The sequence below is a fragment of the Poecilia mexicana genome, unplaced genomic scaffold, assembly GCF_051168715.1.
Source record: "Poecilia mexicana isolate PSO_F unplaced genomic scaffold, ASM5116871v1 scaffold_7, whole genome shotgun sequence".
In the NCBI taxonomy this organism is placed as follows: Eukaryota; Metazoa; Chordata; class Actinopteri; order Cyprinodontiformes; family Poeciliidae; genus Poecilia; species Poecilia mexicana.
The window spans coordinates 18,294,709-18,310,975 of record NW_028263376.1 but is presented as its reverse complement, the minus strand read 5'-3'; the positions used below and the strand labels follow the sequence as shown (position 1 = coordinate 18,310,975).

Here is a 16,267-nt window from a genome sequence, read left to right as displayed (position 1 = left end):
AAATTGAGTTCACAAGCTTTTAGTAAAATTTAAGCACTTTCAAGCATTTTCAATACAAGTTTTCTGAGATTAATCTTAAAATTGTTTGTTGGAAATACAAATATTCTACTTCACTGAGATTCACTAAATCAAAACAAGGACTGCATCTTGACGTTTCATGTAAAATTTTATAAAAATATCACAGGTATGCCGTTCCATTTTACATATTTAGGGACAAAACACAAATATAAGGTATTTACAGTGGTTATTATACTGAGTGGCACTACAGCAGAAACTTGGCACATCAACAAAAGCTCTTATCTAACACCACATCTTCATTTTCTGATGCACACACTCACTCTTTCATCAGGCTGTAAATAATTAAAACCATCTATTAAGTAAAAACCTGGAGGTAAGAGAAATGCTTGGTATAGAATAATGAATAATTTTACTTAAGTTTACACAAAGCTGAAAGAAAATTTTTGTTAATACATCTCAAATACCCTGATTCTTAAGTTATATTGTAGAAAGAAGAGGGGGAAAAAATCAAAATCACATATGTTTAAAGATATAATTCAAGTCATACCAAAAAAAAACACCATCATGATACTACACTAGTAAAAAAAAAAGTCAGACTGAATCATCTAAAACCGTTAATATATCTAAAAATCACAAAAGGAGGATTAGTTGGTGGTAAAAATGCAGTCTAGTAACAACATGTGCTTGTTGAATTCAGTAAAGAAAGTCTTTGTTGGTTCCTAGGAGGAGAAAGAGACGTGCGCTGGTTTCTCTGGGTTCTTGTATTTTAAATTGGAAGCAGTTCCACACAATCGACTGGTTACAGCAGCCAGAGTCTCCGGCTGTCTCCTTTAGCCATGCTCCACCTGCCTACCAGGGTTCATAAAAAATTCAATTCTGTGGGTTTTGATTAGGCTCCCTGACAGAACCGCAAACAAGCAGCCACGATGCAGCCTGGCTGGAAAAAAATAAGTAAAATACATCACAGAGACAGGAAACTGCATTATTGATTCTGGACATTTAATTAGATTTGTTGAGGACAAGAAGACTAGGGAATGTCACCAGCGCAGCGCCTCGAAACGTCTCACATTTGTGACATTACAACCAAAAGCTTAAATGTATTTTATTGAGATTCCATGAAGTGGAAGGATAGGGTAATCAAACATTAGGTTCCATTTTATTGCAAAACTGTGCAGTTTGACTATCCAACATCTTCAAACCGTAATTTAAACTTAAGCATTTTTTAGGATATTAAATGAGTGGATGAACCCTTGGGTCAAATCATACAAATATGCTAGAATGTCCTAGTTAAAGTCCAAAGTTTAAAACTGCTCTCTGATTTAGATCAAGTTATTTTGCAAATAAGAATGAACAAAAACTTAATTTGACGCAAACCAAAAAGACTTGCAGCTGAAATTACATCCCAAATTTTTCTTCCACTTCACAATTTTGCCGTTCTTTATCTTGGTATAAGACATAAAATCCCACTAAAAACGACTAAAGTTTTACAAGGCTCTGCATGACCAGGAAACGGCTGACATGGTGGGCTGTCGCCACTGGGGGGCATCTGCCTGACGCGCACCGTCAAGTGTCCGCCATGTTGATAGTTATTGATTGTGAGTCACAGTGAGACAGTGGTAAACGCTGCCACAACAGGAGGTCATGATGACTGAGCCTCAGATAAAAAAAAAACAACAATGTGAAACAGACAAAAGGGAGGGGGAAAAGGCGCTGCGGTCTGTCTTTTTCTTTTCACAGATATCGAAACCAGTCCCCAGAAGGATAGAATAGCATTCCCCGACCCGCATACAGCCCAACCTGAAAACTGCAAGTCTGATGCAGGATGACGTCACAGTACAGAAAAGTGGAAAACCTGCTTCTCATTATTGCTTCTCTCTCTTCTTCTCGGTCTCTAGTTGTTAGAGAATGAGGCGGTACAGTATCCAGCACCCGAACGTGGCCCAGTGGCTCGTCCAGCTCAGCTCCGACCACTTCTGGATGGTGTGGTGGGTGATCTCGTCCTGCAGGAGGCGATGACGTAAATCACACGTCACAGGCTACGTTCACACTGCAGCCTGAAGTGTCCGAATCTCGATTTTTTTTTGTCGTGCGTGCGCAGTAGAGGGCACAATAACGTCACAGAGAGCGTGCTCAGTGTTTTGCCAACCGCCATAGAAAAAAAGAAGTGCTCAGTGTTTGCGGAAGTAAACATGGATGCTAAGCGGTGGAGCGTAGCTTACGATTTTAAAGTTGTTGTTCGACCGGAACCAGTATATTAACAACTTAATCCTCATTATCGTCCGCCATGGTTGTTGTTTTTCTTCCCGCTTGTGAGAATCAGGGCGCAGAATAGTGACGTTTGTCGAGTAACAATGACGTTCCGTTCTGTTGAACGCGACCTGACTGTTAAGATTCAGGTCACATTTGAAAAGATCGGATATTTATTGGACATCCAAGCAGCCCGGTGTTCTGTCAGATAGCCAAACGCTGTCAGGATAGCATACATGCAGTGAGTACGCATGCCCGCGCATGCGCATTAAGAAGTCCGACCGTCAGCGGAGTCGTCAGTTCAGCATACGCAACAAGTTATGACGAAAATAAGTCATTAAATTGTTTATAATATGATATAATATAACTAGATAGATATACATGCGTTGTCGTGGTTTCAAAGTGTATTTAAAGCAGGTCTGGCTGCAGCTGAAGTCAACTACAACACACGCCTGTGTAAAACTCATTAATCTACTTAACCGCTAAGTCAGGATGTCATACAGCTGTTAAAGTGTATGATGATCTACGTCATGATTCTATGTTTCTGATTAAATAAAATCATATGGTAATGACTGCGTATACATGTCTGAGCTAAGCATATGACTATCTGACATGCTGATCTGACAGAACACCGGGTCACATTCGAAAAGGACTGTCATGAAAAAATCGGAATTGGGTCGCTTAAGGTTGCAGTGTGAACGCAGCTAAAAGCTATGTAGCATTCCACTATAAATACTTTACAAATGTTGTGTTCTCTTGTCACAGAGCTATAAAAATAGAGCCACCGAAGATCTTTAAAAAGATGCGAGCACCGACTCGAATCTGTCACCGTCCTCCTCCAAAAGGAGAAGCAGCGTGAAAGATTTTCTCTGATGTTGGTGTGTGATTTCCGCAAAAATCAAATCAAAGTTAGGCTAATGCCGTTTCACACACAGGGTCCGCTACAAATCGGAATTTGGTCAGGCATGTGTAACCGGATCATTTCTGCAATTGGCTGGTTTTATTTAAAATTAGGCCATGACGAAGGTTTTATGTGGAATGGATGGTTTGTTTTATTCTGACGAGAACAAAGAAAAACAACTATGAGATGGGCGGCCGCTCCAAGTCCTAGACAAAACTAAAGTTGATTCCTGCCACTTTACAATTGTTAGTTCACTTAGATATTCACTTAAAGGAATGGATTTATATATTACAATGGTGATAAGAAAAACCAACCTAATAAATATAAACTGGATCTATTTAGATTAAAATATAATAAACACCCATCTCTCTGCCGCAGGTACGGAAGAGGATTAGAGCCACGGGAAAAAAGAAAAAAAAAATCTGACTTTAATCTCAGAATTCTGAAATTAAAGTCAGAACAGTTTTTTTTTCCAGTGGCCCCAATCCTCTTCCGTACGCAGGTCAAGATAAAAGAGGTGCAAACAATTTAACAATACCACAGAAGAAGAAATAAAGCGAATGGGCTCCCGATCTTAAAGTCAAAGTACTTTTACTTAAGTAATTTAATTATGAAGTATCGCTACTTACTTAAGCAGCATTTCTGGATTTTCTACCCCTGAATCAAAAACAAACATTTTAACCAAAATTCACCAGACCCAGACACACACTTAGTATAAATTATTGTAATTTTTGTCCTTAAAATACCAAAAATTTCAACTCAACTTTATATTTTGATCCATCTGATGATGTGATTTCTAAATATTAAATGATTATTTTTGATCAGTTGCTCATTATTTGACTTCTTATCAAATACTGTTTTTACTCTTACTTGAGCCATTTCCTGGATGTCTTCTTTCATATTAAGTAAAAATATGTGGAAGTAGTGCTACTCTTACTTGAGTACAATTTCTGGGTGCTCTGCCCGCTTCTGACAGTTTTAGAGGAAAACAAAAAAAGTCCAACATTATTTTGACTCGTATTAAAAGCACAAAGACGATGTTACTTGCACTTCTTCATCACAGATTCACATCAGCTGCAGTGCAGCGGTGTCTGTTAAGCTGTTTATTAAACTGAATTTTCTCTGTTTCTTTCATTTCAGATGTTGCTTTACTGCAGCAAAATGTGCATTCCCTCAGTGGAGCAGCAGTCTCTCATCTCACCTCATCCTCCTCCATGTAGTCCACGCTGGAGTTGAACACAGAGCCCAGATATGTCAAGTGAAGTATTGCCAAAGCAGAAAATGCTATGTTAATCATATACACCCACAGCTTCTGCAAACAGAGAAAGCATTATGGTAGGCGACTCTGGATCTCATGCAGCCTTGACTGGATGCGTTATTTTAAAGTATGTGACCCATAATAACATAACTCAGTCTGCATAAGCTAGGCAACGTAATTACAGAAAGAAATGCAGCACATATATGGCAGCTTATTGAAATATTTATTTCCATATTAAACATTTCAGTAAATTACTGAAATATTCAAGAATAGCAACAGATTTCTGTATTTTCACTCCAGCTCTCCATGTAGGCATTACAATATGATATTGATGCTTCTTTAGTCGCACATCAAGTGTAAGATCTCATGTTTCCTAATGTGATAGTCTGGTATTGTTAAGTGTTGCTCAACAATCAATGCAGCAACAACAAACATGAGAGATTTCATTGTTATATTTATGAATACAGCGCAGAGAAAAGCAGATCTAAGAAACGCCAACAAATTAATTTGATGTTCGGTTAAAACAAAAACCTGACGTTTGAAACTTGTAATCTTCTTTGGTTCAGCGTAGTTACGGTTTAGACAGGCATTGAAAAAGTAGCTAAAACAGACAATTTAACAAGTAAGAATTAAAGCTTCAGAAAATTAAATGCACTTTACGAGGATCTACACAAAGGTTTTACAAAAAATGTTCATGTTTTCTTTCCTATTTTTCAAACTCGGAGGTTTTACCCAACTGATGGTGCCCGTTACGAAGATGTTTGGCTTCGGTAATGAATATAGATACACATGCGTATCTGAGGTTTTTTTTGGTTGACTTTGGGGAGCCGAGATGCGAGTTTGTTCTCTTGTTATATTTTTAATTAAATGTTTTCCTTTAGTTGAAAAGCAATTAAAAAAATGAACACATAACGCCTCATTGCAAACGCATTACCTTTTTGTTTTGGTGACTGCAGTTTGGCTGACATTTCCTCGAAAGCACGCACGCATTAAATATGGCGGCAAGCCTCTTCCGAAAAACTGAAACAAAACAGAAACGAATGAAAGACTCTCTACAGACATGAAGGAAAATGACAAGCAGTACGTTGAACTGAAGCAGTTAAATACTTCCTCTGAATGGAAACATTTTCATGTGGAGAAGACGAACCATTAGTTCGGCTCTTACCGTGCTCCACGTACGTAATGAACCCCAGAGATAACAGAACTGCACCCAGATGGAAACTTAGACCCTAAAATGTACAAAAACTTCAACAATCTTGTTGATGCAAAGACATTTAAAAGAAGGTGAAGTTATATAAACTCACATGTAAGAGCGCGCTGGCGATGTACGTCACCATGACGGCAGTGAACATCCCGAATTTGACGGCACTCTTGAAAACATCTGAGAGAAAAATACGAGACACCAGACCCAAATATCCAGAGTTTACGTTCATATGGTCCAATATTAAATACAAACGTCTAAAACAACATTATGGAGGCCAGAATATGAAGCCTGAAAATAAAAACACATACTGTATAAGAAAGAAAAGAGAGACAAAATAAGGAAAGGGATAAAGTAAGGATGGATTAACAAACAAAAGAACAAAAGACAGCAAGGCAAAAAGGAAGAAAGGAAGGATGAAATAAAGAAAAAATAAAGAAGGAAAAAACAAAATAAGAGACAAAGAAAGAAATAACTAAAAGACAAAAGAACAAACAAGAGAAAGGACAAAAAATTAAAGAAAAAACTAAAGAAAAGAACAGAAAGGAAAAAAGAAAGGACAAAGAAGGAAACAGAAAAAAAGGAAAACAGAAAGTAGGGGAGAAAGAGAACAAAAAATAGAAGAAAGAAGGAAAGAGCAAACAAATGAAAGAACAAAAGAAAAAGGACAAACAAATGAAAGAAACAACAGAAGATAAAAAGGGTAATAGAAAGAAAGGGAAAAAAGAACAAGCTAAAGAAGAGACGAAAGAAAGAACAAAATACAGATATAAATGAAATTCCCATTTTCTTTTACATTTCCATAATTATTGAGAACTTTAAAATGCTGAATGTTTCATGACTGTGTGAGTGACCTTATGTTAACATGAATCAGATTCCTGTAGTCACTGCTGACAGCCACTCACATGTGTGCAGAAAGCGGGACATGGGCACGTTCCACGACGTCGCCACCTCCGCCATGGAGCGGGGAAACTCCACGTGGAGCGGCTTGGACACGCTCAGATCCCTGCAAAGAAAACGGAAACCTGCTGGAGTTTGATAGGAATTAAATAAAAGAGATGGATGCTTTATTCTTGTTTTAAATGGAACCTATTGTGCAAAATTCACATTTTGCACATTTTCTACCCATTTGGTTCTCTACTGCTTTTAAAAACAACCCAACTGCTCGACATTTTTTGACAATAAGTTGATGATTTTTGGTTTCTGGAAAATTTGTCGCTTCAAAAACCTCCTTACCGTTAAGTCACAATCTTTGGGCAATACCCCGTTACCTAGCAACCCCAGCCAAGCTCAGCCCTGTTACCTAGCAACTCAAGTGGAGTTCCAGCACATTTGATCAGGTGGTTTTATCTCTGTATTCGCTGTACAACGGCTGCTGGAAAAGACAAATATTTTATTCTTGACTTACAATCCATAAACCACTTGCTGCATTCTTGTTGGTTGTCCAGGAGGCTCTACTAATGCTTTTTAAAGATGTACCGTTGAATAATTGCACATCTGTTTTCAGCCACTTTCACATGTGAGTGTAACCGTGGAGTTTGGGGGCGTGGCCACTGGCCAGCAGCAAGTTATATGGATTTAAAGTGACAAGACACCCTAAAACAGCTCAAAATAGGCAGAACTGAGCAGACTAACATCCTATTACCCAAGAATGATTTTGAGGAACAAATGTAATGAACATGCACTGTAAAGCCTACATACCTATCCTAACCTGTTCAAGCGCAAATAATAGGTCAAATTTAAAGGAGGTGAATGATTTCTCACCATTTGAGGTTCTCTTTCTCCTCCGTAAAGCCCGCCCCAGCGAGAGTCGCTGTAGTTTCGCTCAGGTAGCCGACAAAGTAATTGCTGAAGTGGAAAGACATTGTGTTCTCATATGCCAGCAGCCACCTAATGCAAACCAGGAACATATAGATGGTTGTTATGACCCCATTACAGCTCAAGTCCAACTTTACTGACTATGCAACAGGAATAAACAACATACTTTGCCAGTGAGCCTCTGGGAGAGCATGAGGAAACAGAAAACAATATTATATCATCTTTTCTTGTGATGATTCAAGGTGATGAAATGGAAAATGGTAGAACCTGGTGCACAAAGATGGAGGATGGCAACAACAGGTTAACAGAACAACCATGCAGCTAAATCATCTACAATGATGAGACTGACCAGGAGAGCTGTGGACCTTTACTCACCTGATCTTCCTCCTCTTTTTGCTGTAAACACAACAGGCAACACCAGCATTAACTCATAGAAAACTTAGGCTGCAACTCATTCAGACGAAGCGCTGTGTGTCACTCGCCTTCGTAGGAGCTTGTCTCCATAGACGGGGATGAAGTAGGGGAAGAGGTAGGGAGCCACACAGTTGGAAACAACAAGGCAGATCTGGCTCTTCACCCAGCTAAGAGACACTTTTACAATCCATCCTAAACTCTGGGAAGAAGAAACAAGTTACAGCTGACGTTAACTTGGTATGTTTTATCATGTCAAAAAAAAAAAAAAAATTAAAAATCACAAATTCAGTCTTTTCTATTGGGATTTTATCCAATAGACCAGAAGAAAATACCTTTTAATTTTGGCAGAATATTTCTCTACAAGGCATTTCTAACAAAACATCTTAATATATAAAATCTGAAATAAAAATATTAGTTTCTTAACACACATTGTTGTCTTTGTTAATCGTAAGAAGAAGGGAGTTGCTATTTGGGAAATGTGACTGACAAAACCACAAACAAGTCTATGCAGGGACATTTTGAGTTATTAAGATTCTAAAAGTCTGGTCTCTAATCTTTGTTTTCTTTCAGCCTGACGTAAATACTTATTTTATTTTATGTGTTGCAAATGCAGTTAGTCAGCGTGAGGTGCGGTGCAGCCACAGGCCAGGAAAACCTAGATCTGTGTGCTGGTGCCATGCTCTGTGTTGTCAGAGTTGTTACATGTAACTACACAGTAAAAATGCCAGTGTTAAAATCTCAGGTGTAGTGTTAAATAAAGAGTGTGAGTGTTGTTTTAACATCACACAGCTTTAAAATAACACTGCCTGTGTAACTTCCGTCATATTTGCGTTGTTAAATTGCAGTGTTAATTGGTTGGTGTTGCTTAAGCCCCGCCTCCGCGTAACGGCTGCAGAGTACGTTCTACTTTCTGTCGTCTCGCCACCAGTCACTCGATCTGTACGGCTTCTTTTCGCACATTAAAGGTAAGCTAAATATCCATACATGACTATTGTTTCGTTGGAAATGTGCTTTTTAGTTTGTGACTTAAACAAATGCACTATATTTAACCCATTTTGCATGGAAAATTAATCAAATTCAAGGTCCCGCCGTTTTGCCAAATCTAGGCGAACGGTAAATTTGAATTCTCTTATATTTGGTAAGTTATAGTTGTCATTTTAAACCATGAATAAGCGGTATTATTTGAAATATTGGCGATGTGTGCATAAAAAAAGTTAACATTGCAAACTGCTTGCCTCCGAGAGGATGTGGGGATTTTTTTTATTCCCTCGCGAAGTTGTTCGTTACAACTTCGACGTAATGAAGTTGTTCGTTACGTCGAGCAATAAAGTGTTGCTAGGTAAGGGTAAAGCTAAACTTTTGAGAGCGGAAAAAAGATCCCCGTGTCTCCTTGAGGGCTCCGTAGACTATAGCAGTAGCAAAGCAAGAGTGTAAAAAGCCACGTTACGGCTAGCCGCTAGGGAAGCGGACTCTGGCTAGCTAACTAGCTCAAACACTCTAGCTAATTCTATATAGCGGACAGAGCTAACGTGTTCAAAGTGATAGTAGAAGTGATAAAGGGTTGGATTAAAATATCTGTAAGGTGTCAAAACTTCGACCGTGTCCTTTTTTTGTTATGCAGAAATGCTGGTTCAAGTGGAGTATCAGACAGTCCAAAAATGGGTTCGGGTTCCAGTGACAGATGACTGCTATGATTACTTGAAATTCATACAAGAGGGTAAGTTGAGTACTAATTATGTTGTTGTGGCAGCTGGCATTAAGTGAAGTAAGCTTAAGGTAGTTTCTTTATCTGAAATCATGTCCAGAATGCTTATTATTTTCATAAAAATGGTAATGTCAAATTTTAGTAAACTGTCTGCCAACAATATGGGCAACATTAAAGATGTACAATTTCAACCACCAGTTCATTGTCTGAAAATATTATTTGAAATATTTTCTATTTATGAATTGGCCCTTACCAGTTCTAACCATATGCTATAAATTAGCATGTTAAGATGAGTATTTTTGTTTCCTTCCAGTTCATGCTAAATTCAATTTGGCAAGTGAAATCTGTGTAGACCTAAAGGACTCTTCTGGAGTTGAGGTGGATGCTGATATTTTTGATGAACTCCTGAGGTCTGCTACAGTATCTTTCAAAGTAGTCACTAAGCACTTTGGTAAGATTTAAAAGCATTAAAACAAGTGTTCCTTCTAATGCATTTTAAAAACATATAAATCAAAAGTTCATTTTAAGTTGTTTACTAATGAGTCATCTAAACTTTATACAGTGGGCGTCGTTGACGAAAGTGAGGTAACAGATGCTTCCTTCAGTTCTGAAGATGGGTCAGCCTCGTCAGTTGAATCTCCAAGCTCAAGCTCATCTTCTACAGTGATCACAGAGAACACCAGAGCACAGAGAAGACTACTGGCTGAAGGACCACCTGACAGTAAGATGGCAAAAGATGTAAGTTGTGTCAAGGTGGGAAATGGAATGATGATCCATTTTAAAATTCATAGGAGGATGACATGTGAAATCTGTTGCAGATTGTCTATGTAGCTCTGCACCAAAAACCAGGGGGAGAAGATGTATTAAAATAATACAACAAGACCAAAAGTCTCTCTGATCCAACAAGAAGGAAACTTGTCAATATTTTAGTGGCGGATATGATCGAAAGTCATGGGTATGTACCAATAAACCTCAACCTGCTGATTGGGGGCCAGAATTTAACCTTGATATTTTTGACTGATGGTACTTTTAAAAGTTAAACACATACATGTATGAAATCCATAGAAATTTTAGAATAATTTGAAAACACATAATGATTATTCAAATAATTTGTAATTACTGAGAATGAGTTTTCTATTCATAACCTTTGCTTAATTGGTGTGAGTTTGTTTAACCCCTATGTGAAACATGAATATTCTTATTGAATTGTTTTTTTAGGAGAGTCCCTCCTGTCAATGTCCGCATTACCTATGCCCTGGGAATTGTCAATCTCTTTCCCAATTTGAAAGATAATTGCTCACCAACTGGCTACGTAAGTACCTGAAGATTCTCTTCTTGGGTCATAATCTATTTGGATTTCTATCTTTTTTTTTCTTTTTTTTCTACAATGTCAGTTACCTGTGTAATTGTCCTTTTGAACGCAATATAATCAACATTTTGTGTTTTCTGTCCTGTGATAGGAGCATTTCTACGATCCTCAAAGTGGACAGGGCTACCTGGCCTATCGATTGAAAACAGTTCAGCGTAGCACTGCAAGTGACTTCAAGGGGAGCTCCAGGTCTGCTCATGAAGGTGGCCCGAAAACTCAGAGGGAGACCTTAACATCTGAACAGCTGTTTGGTGATGGATGTAAAGAAGCAATGTCTATAATGAAGCATGCATCAGACCAGGACGTTGTTAAGGAGAAAATGAAGGCAACATTTAAGCATAGACAGAACATGCTACATTATCTGGACCAGTCATCACTCATCTTGGATCACTTCCCAAGATTCTTGGATACACCAGGTTTGGTGAGAAAGTCTCAGATTTGATTAACTGAACTTTTGAATTGGGTTTTGATGGTATTTTTTCTTCTGCTAGATTGAGCAGGACTTCATCATGCTCTTTGGAGAAGACATCTCAGGGAAGTTCATTGCAAGATGGCCAACATTCTACAAACCGAAGGTCATCACTGTCAGCAAAAGCCTTCGACAGAGTGTTCACCTGGATGACCTTCTGTCTGCTCAGGAGGAATCAAGTGATTATGGTATGTATTAATAGATAAATATTTTCAACAGTGTGCATTTTCATACGGTAATTCTAAACATGGCTTGTGTTATGATTTTATCAGAATGGGATAGCGACGTGGCAGCCATTCTCCTGCTGGTTCATCTCTTGCCTCCAACCGCCAAAGGGAAGAAACATGTAAAAATTGGTGCAACTGAGGCAGCTGATCGTGTTGTGAAGTTTATGAAGGTATGTTTTTGACATGAATTGTGCTTCACTTAAAGTAAATGTAATGTAAATAATGTAAAGTCATTATTTGTTATTTGTATTATGAATTTATAGCTATTTTTGGAGTGGGAGGGAGGGATCAGGGTTAATTTTATGACAAAATTGGTTGTGGGAACATAATGGCACAAAGAATTGTATGAGCCCATTAGAAGCAATCTTTTCACTTAAGCTCACAACAGTTTTCTTGCAAGTCACATCCCCTTTTGTGGCATGTTCACAGCTAAAGGAAGGTGGAAAGTGTTCTTAATTTGTTGCTTGTGAAGGGACTAAAACCATTTTTTCTAATGTGTCTCTCAATCTTAGGTGGGGACAAGCATGGCGACATTCCTTGGCAAAGTTGGATCTGCACAGCCGTTCCTCCTCTGTGTTGGAGAAAAGAAGAGCAGTATTCAGAAGTTCTACATCATCCTGGATCAGAACCCCATTCCTTGTGTGGCACAGACTGCAGTGGCTGCCTTCGATGAACTGTTTAAGGCGCACTTTGTGTTTGCTATGTCCTACGATGCAGCCCTCCTCAACTTCTACACATTCATCCAAACAACAGTTTATGGGATTGATGTGACAACAAAGGAGAGCCCCAGAGTCAAGGAAATCAGAGTGAGAATTAACAACACTTAAGTATACCAATATGTTACATTTGTAAGGTTCAGCACAGAAATTCTTCTAATCTTTTTCAGCATTTGAAATTTAGTCATTCTTTGTATCCACGGCACAAATTGCGTTTGAAATGTGGGGAACATAGTTGTTCATCTGTTTTTTACACACATTCTGGGTTCAAGTAGCACTTGATGAAAGCACATGGAGAAACTATTGCCATAGATTCTGTTTATGTGGACAATGTTGGTACAGATAGTGTTCATACCAATGATCATCTGAATGCTTTCAGAATAGAGATGATGTGTTTGCTGTTATTTGTGTCTTTGATCTGATAGATTATCAGACTTATGACAGGCAGTTTTCAGCTGATGAAAGAACATATATTGTGCCCCACTGCTGTTTTGTATAAGCTCTGCATTGAAGGTCTGTAATATTGAAATGGGTTTAATAAAAGGTAAACTTTCCATTTCTGTGTATTGTTTTGAATATTTTTCTACTGGATTTGGTTGATATTGACACCTTGTGGGGTCAATTATTTACCTTTTTAACACCACATTATGTTTTGCGATCAACACTACACTGGTGTTACTTTTAACATTATATTTTAACACTAACACTGTTGTAATGTTAATGTGACACTCGCTATTGTTGAATATTAACAATGTCTGGTGTTAATTTAACAAAAAAATGGGTGTCAATCTTTTAACACTTTCAAAAGTGTTACTTTAACACCAGCTGACTTGGACACATATACACACTTTGTTGGTGTTAAAATTAACACTGTGGGTGTTAATTCAACACCGGCATTTTTACTGTGTAGTTACATTTACTCAATTACATTTGAGTAATTATTTTGAAAAACATGTACTTTTAGGAGTATTTTACTATGCTATACTTTTTACATTTGCTTGAGTAATTTTATTATGAAGTATTTCTACTCTTACTTTCTGGATTTTCTTCCCACTGAATGAAAAACCAACATGTTTTAATCAAACATTCACCAGACACACACCTACAGTTTTTGTTAAAGTTTCATAAGTATTTTATTGAAAGCAGCAGATTCAGAAAAAGCATTTTGTTTGATTTAGTTGGTTTTTTTTTTAAATATAAATTATTGTCATTTTCGTCCTTAAAATACCAAAATGTCCACTTAACTTTATATTGTGATCTGTCTGATGATGTAGTTTTTAAACATAAAATGATTGATAAGTTGATCAGTTACTCAGTACCTCAGTAGAATGTTTACCAAATACTTTTTTACTCTTCCTTGGGTATTTTCTTGGATGGTTACTTTTAACTTGTACTTGAGTAAAAATACATTGTAGTGCTACTCTTACTTTAGTACAATTTATTGAGTACTCTACCCACCTTTGTGTATTATAAAAACAAAAGTTCAGAAACGCACACCAAGAAACTGAAAAATATTCCACCAGACATGAATTGCTCCAATCTCATAAGTAATCCTGGCCTTGTTTCCTTTCCAATCTTAAGCTATTTACCCATTAATATTTTTAAGCACAATCTTTTGGTAAGCTAACTGTATGTGTCACACTTTGAGTTCACGTCACAGTGACCACCAACAGTTCATGAATGACTGATGTAGTGGTATAGGTGTAAAAAAATCTCAAAATATTTTCCAACACTTAAGGTTTACTGCCTCAAACTTACCAACTTTCGTCCTTCTAGAGCTTCTTTGTAGCTGTTGAAGCTGATCCAGGGCCCAAAGATGACAGTGCCCACAAAGTAAATGTAGCCCATGAACTCAATGGGCGAGGGAACATTGGTCACAACACCTCTGTCCAGATCAAAAGCCAACGAGATAGCTTTCATGGCAACCACCATCTGTGAACCTACACAGATCACAAATTACAACTGTAACATTGTTGCTTGTTAGCAAGATAAACAGACTCCGCATTACCTCTCATTTTGTGCCAGTTGGTGGTATCCATCATGTGCAGCTCCCTGATCAAGATAGATAAAAATACTAAGATTTTAATGTTTGTCCACACTGTGAAAACACAAAATCTTAGTATTTTTGGTCTCATTTCTAGTGTAAATATATTAATTCACTTGAAATAAGACAAAAGTAACTTATAAGTGACCACTTTATGTGAAAAACAAACATTTTTACCCAAGAAGCAGGTAGATGAGAACCGTTATAGACAGAAAGGTTCCTCGGATGGTCGAATGGCGGCACAGGAAGAGAAAGAGGTAGCAAAGGAGGCTGAGAAGGACGACCCAGATCATGTGGAGCTCAAAGAACAGGTACAGCGTGTAGAAACCTCCCGCCACGGTGCACAGGTGCTTCACGAAGGAAGGGAGACCTGACAAAGCAAGTTTTAAAACCGATTTAAGAGATAGCCACTTAAAAAGGTGAACAACACCAAAATGACTGACATTCACATTGCAGCCTGAAGTGACCCAATTCCGATTTTCTTTGTCAAATCGGATTTTTAATTTTTTTGGTGAACAGCAAACGACCTGAAAGTGTCTCATATGGGCAGTAGAGGACGCAATAACGTCACACATAGAGAGCGTGCTCGGTGTTTTGCCAACTGACATAAAAAAAAGAAGAAGTGCTCAGTGAAAGGAATATTTGGAAATTAAGGAAACATAGTGGATATTTACAGATTAAGGAACGCATTATTTATTTATCTTCAGATTACAACATTAAAAAACTGAATTTAATAGATGTAAAGTAGTGTTGCTTACACTCTCGTGTACAGTAGGTGGCGGTATGCACCTTAAAGTTGCTTGCGATCGCCATAATAGCGTTTGTGGAAGTAAATATGGATGCTAATGGTCGAGCATATCTTACGGTTTTGAAGTTGTTGTTCGACCGGAACCAGCATATTAACACCTAATCCTTATTATAATCCGCCATGGTTGCTGTTTTTCTTCCTGCTTGCGTGTATCAGGACGCAGAATAGTGACATCAATGATGTTCAGGTAGGCTGAAAGCGACCTGACCGTTAAGATTCAGGTCACATTTGAAAAGATCAGATATTGGCTGCCATCCGCCAATAAAACACAAAAGAAGAAGAAGAAGGAAAGATGGGATACGTATCAGATATTCAAGTGGCCTGGGTCGCATTTGAAAAAGACTGTCATGAAAAAAAGATCAAGTACAGGTCGCATAAATAAATAAAAATTGGATTTGGGTCACTTCGGGCTGCAGTGTGAACAAAGCCAAAGTGCTCACCTAACATCCAGAGCAGGCGACACAGCAGGCAGATAACCAGCAGCTGCCATACTTGCTCCAGGCCCTGCTGAGCTGTAGGCAGCAGGCAGCCATGAGTGAGCTCCTGGAAAAACTTCTGCCGGCTGAACACTCCCATCTCTGGACTGGGGAAGCAGAAGGAAGCCAAACAACCTTGGTTTATGGAGCAGCTAGAAGGGGTTATAACTGCTGTAAAAGTTAAACTGTTTATTTGTTGTGTTTCCTCACTTCCTAAGACTATATAGTCATCATGCAGTACTGTCTCTTAAAAGTAACATGGTCACCTCTGTATGTGCGCCATGCACACAGCAACCCCTTTCCGCAAAAGTAAAATAAATTAAAACATATCCACAAGTTTCAAACAAATTGCGTCGGAACAGAAAGAAGGAATAAAGCTTTTAGTTTTTCTGATCCCATTACATTCAAGCTGCAGAAGTGCAATTGTTTTACTTAAGTCATTCGCAATTAATATGTTGGCCAGATCTTTCTTGTAAAAGACATGTTGACAGGACAAACCAGGCTAAATAAATATAATTATTATTGTTAGATTTGTCTAAGGTAATTGGGTAGAAACTGTGCAAATACAATTTAAAAAACACAAGTCTAACCAAGTA

General features: G+C 38.1%; 2 protein-coding genes across 2 annotated transcripts; one reads left to right on the top strand and one right to left on the bottom strand.

Annotated features, from left to right (window-relative positions):
• Positions 1–147: 147 nt before the first annotated feature.
• Positions 148–15,974, bottom strand: LOC106915880 (porcupine O-acyltransferase). Its single transcript, XM_014983819.2, has 14 exons — positions 15,636–15,974; positions 14,565–14,757; positions 14,352–14,395; positions 14,102–14,283; positions 7,926–8,056; positions 7,819–7,839; positions 7,610–7,624; positions 7,390–7,515; positions 6,531–6,631; positions 5,729–5,805; positions 5,590–5,653; positions 5,359–5,444; positions 4,368–4,478; positions 148–2,018 (listed from the first exon to the last, which is right to left on the bottom strand). The coding sequence occupies exons 1-14, from the start codon at positions 15,769–15,771 to the stop codon at positions 1,917–1,919; spliced, it is 1,389 nt and encodes a 462-aa protein (XP_014839305.2). The 5' UTR covers positions 15,772–15,974; the 3' UTR covers positions 148–1,916.
• Positions 10,548–12,897, top strand: LOC148158413 (uncharacterized). The gene is made up of 4 exons (XM_088007181.1): positions 10,548–11,352; positions 11,423–11,588; positions 11,673–11,797; positions 12,140–12,897. The coding sequence occupies exons 1-4, from the start codon at positions 11,203–11,205 to the stop codon at positions 12,452–12,454; spliced, it is 756 nt and encodes a 251-aa protein (XP_087863307.1). The 5' UTR covers positions 10,548–11,202; the 3' UTR covers positions 12,455–12,897.
• Positions 15,975–16,267: the final 293 nt, after the last annotated feature.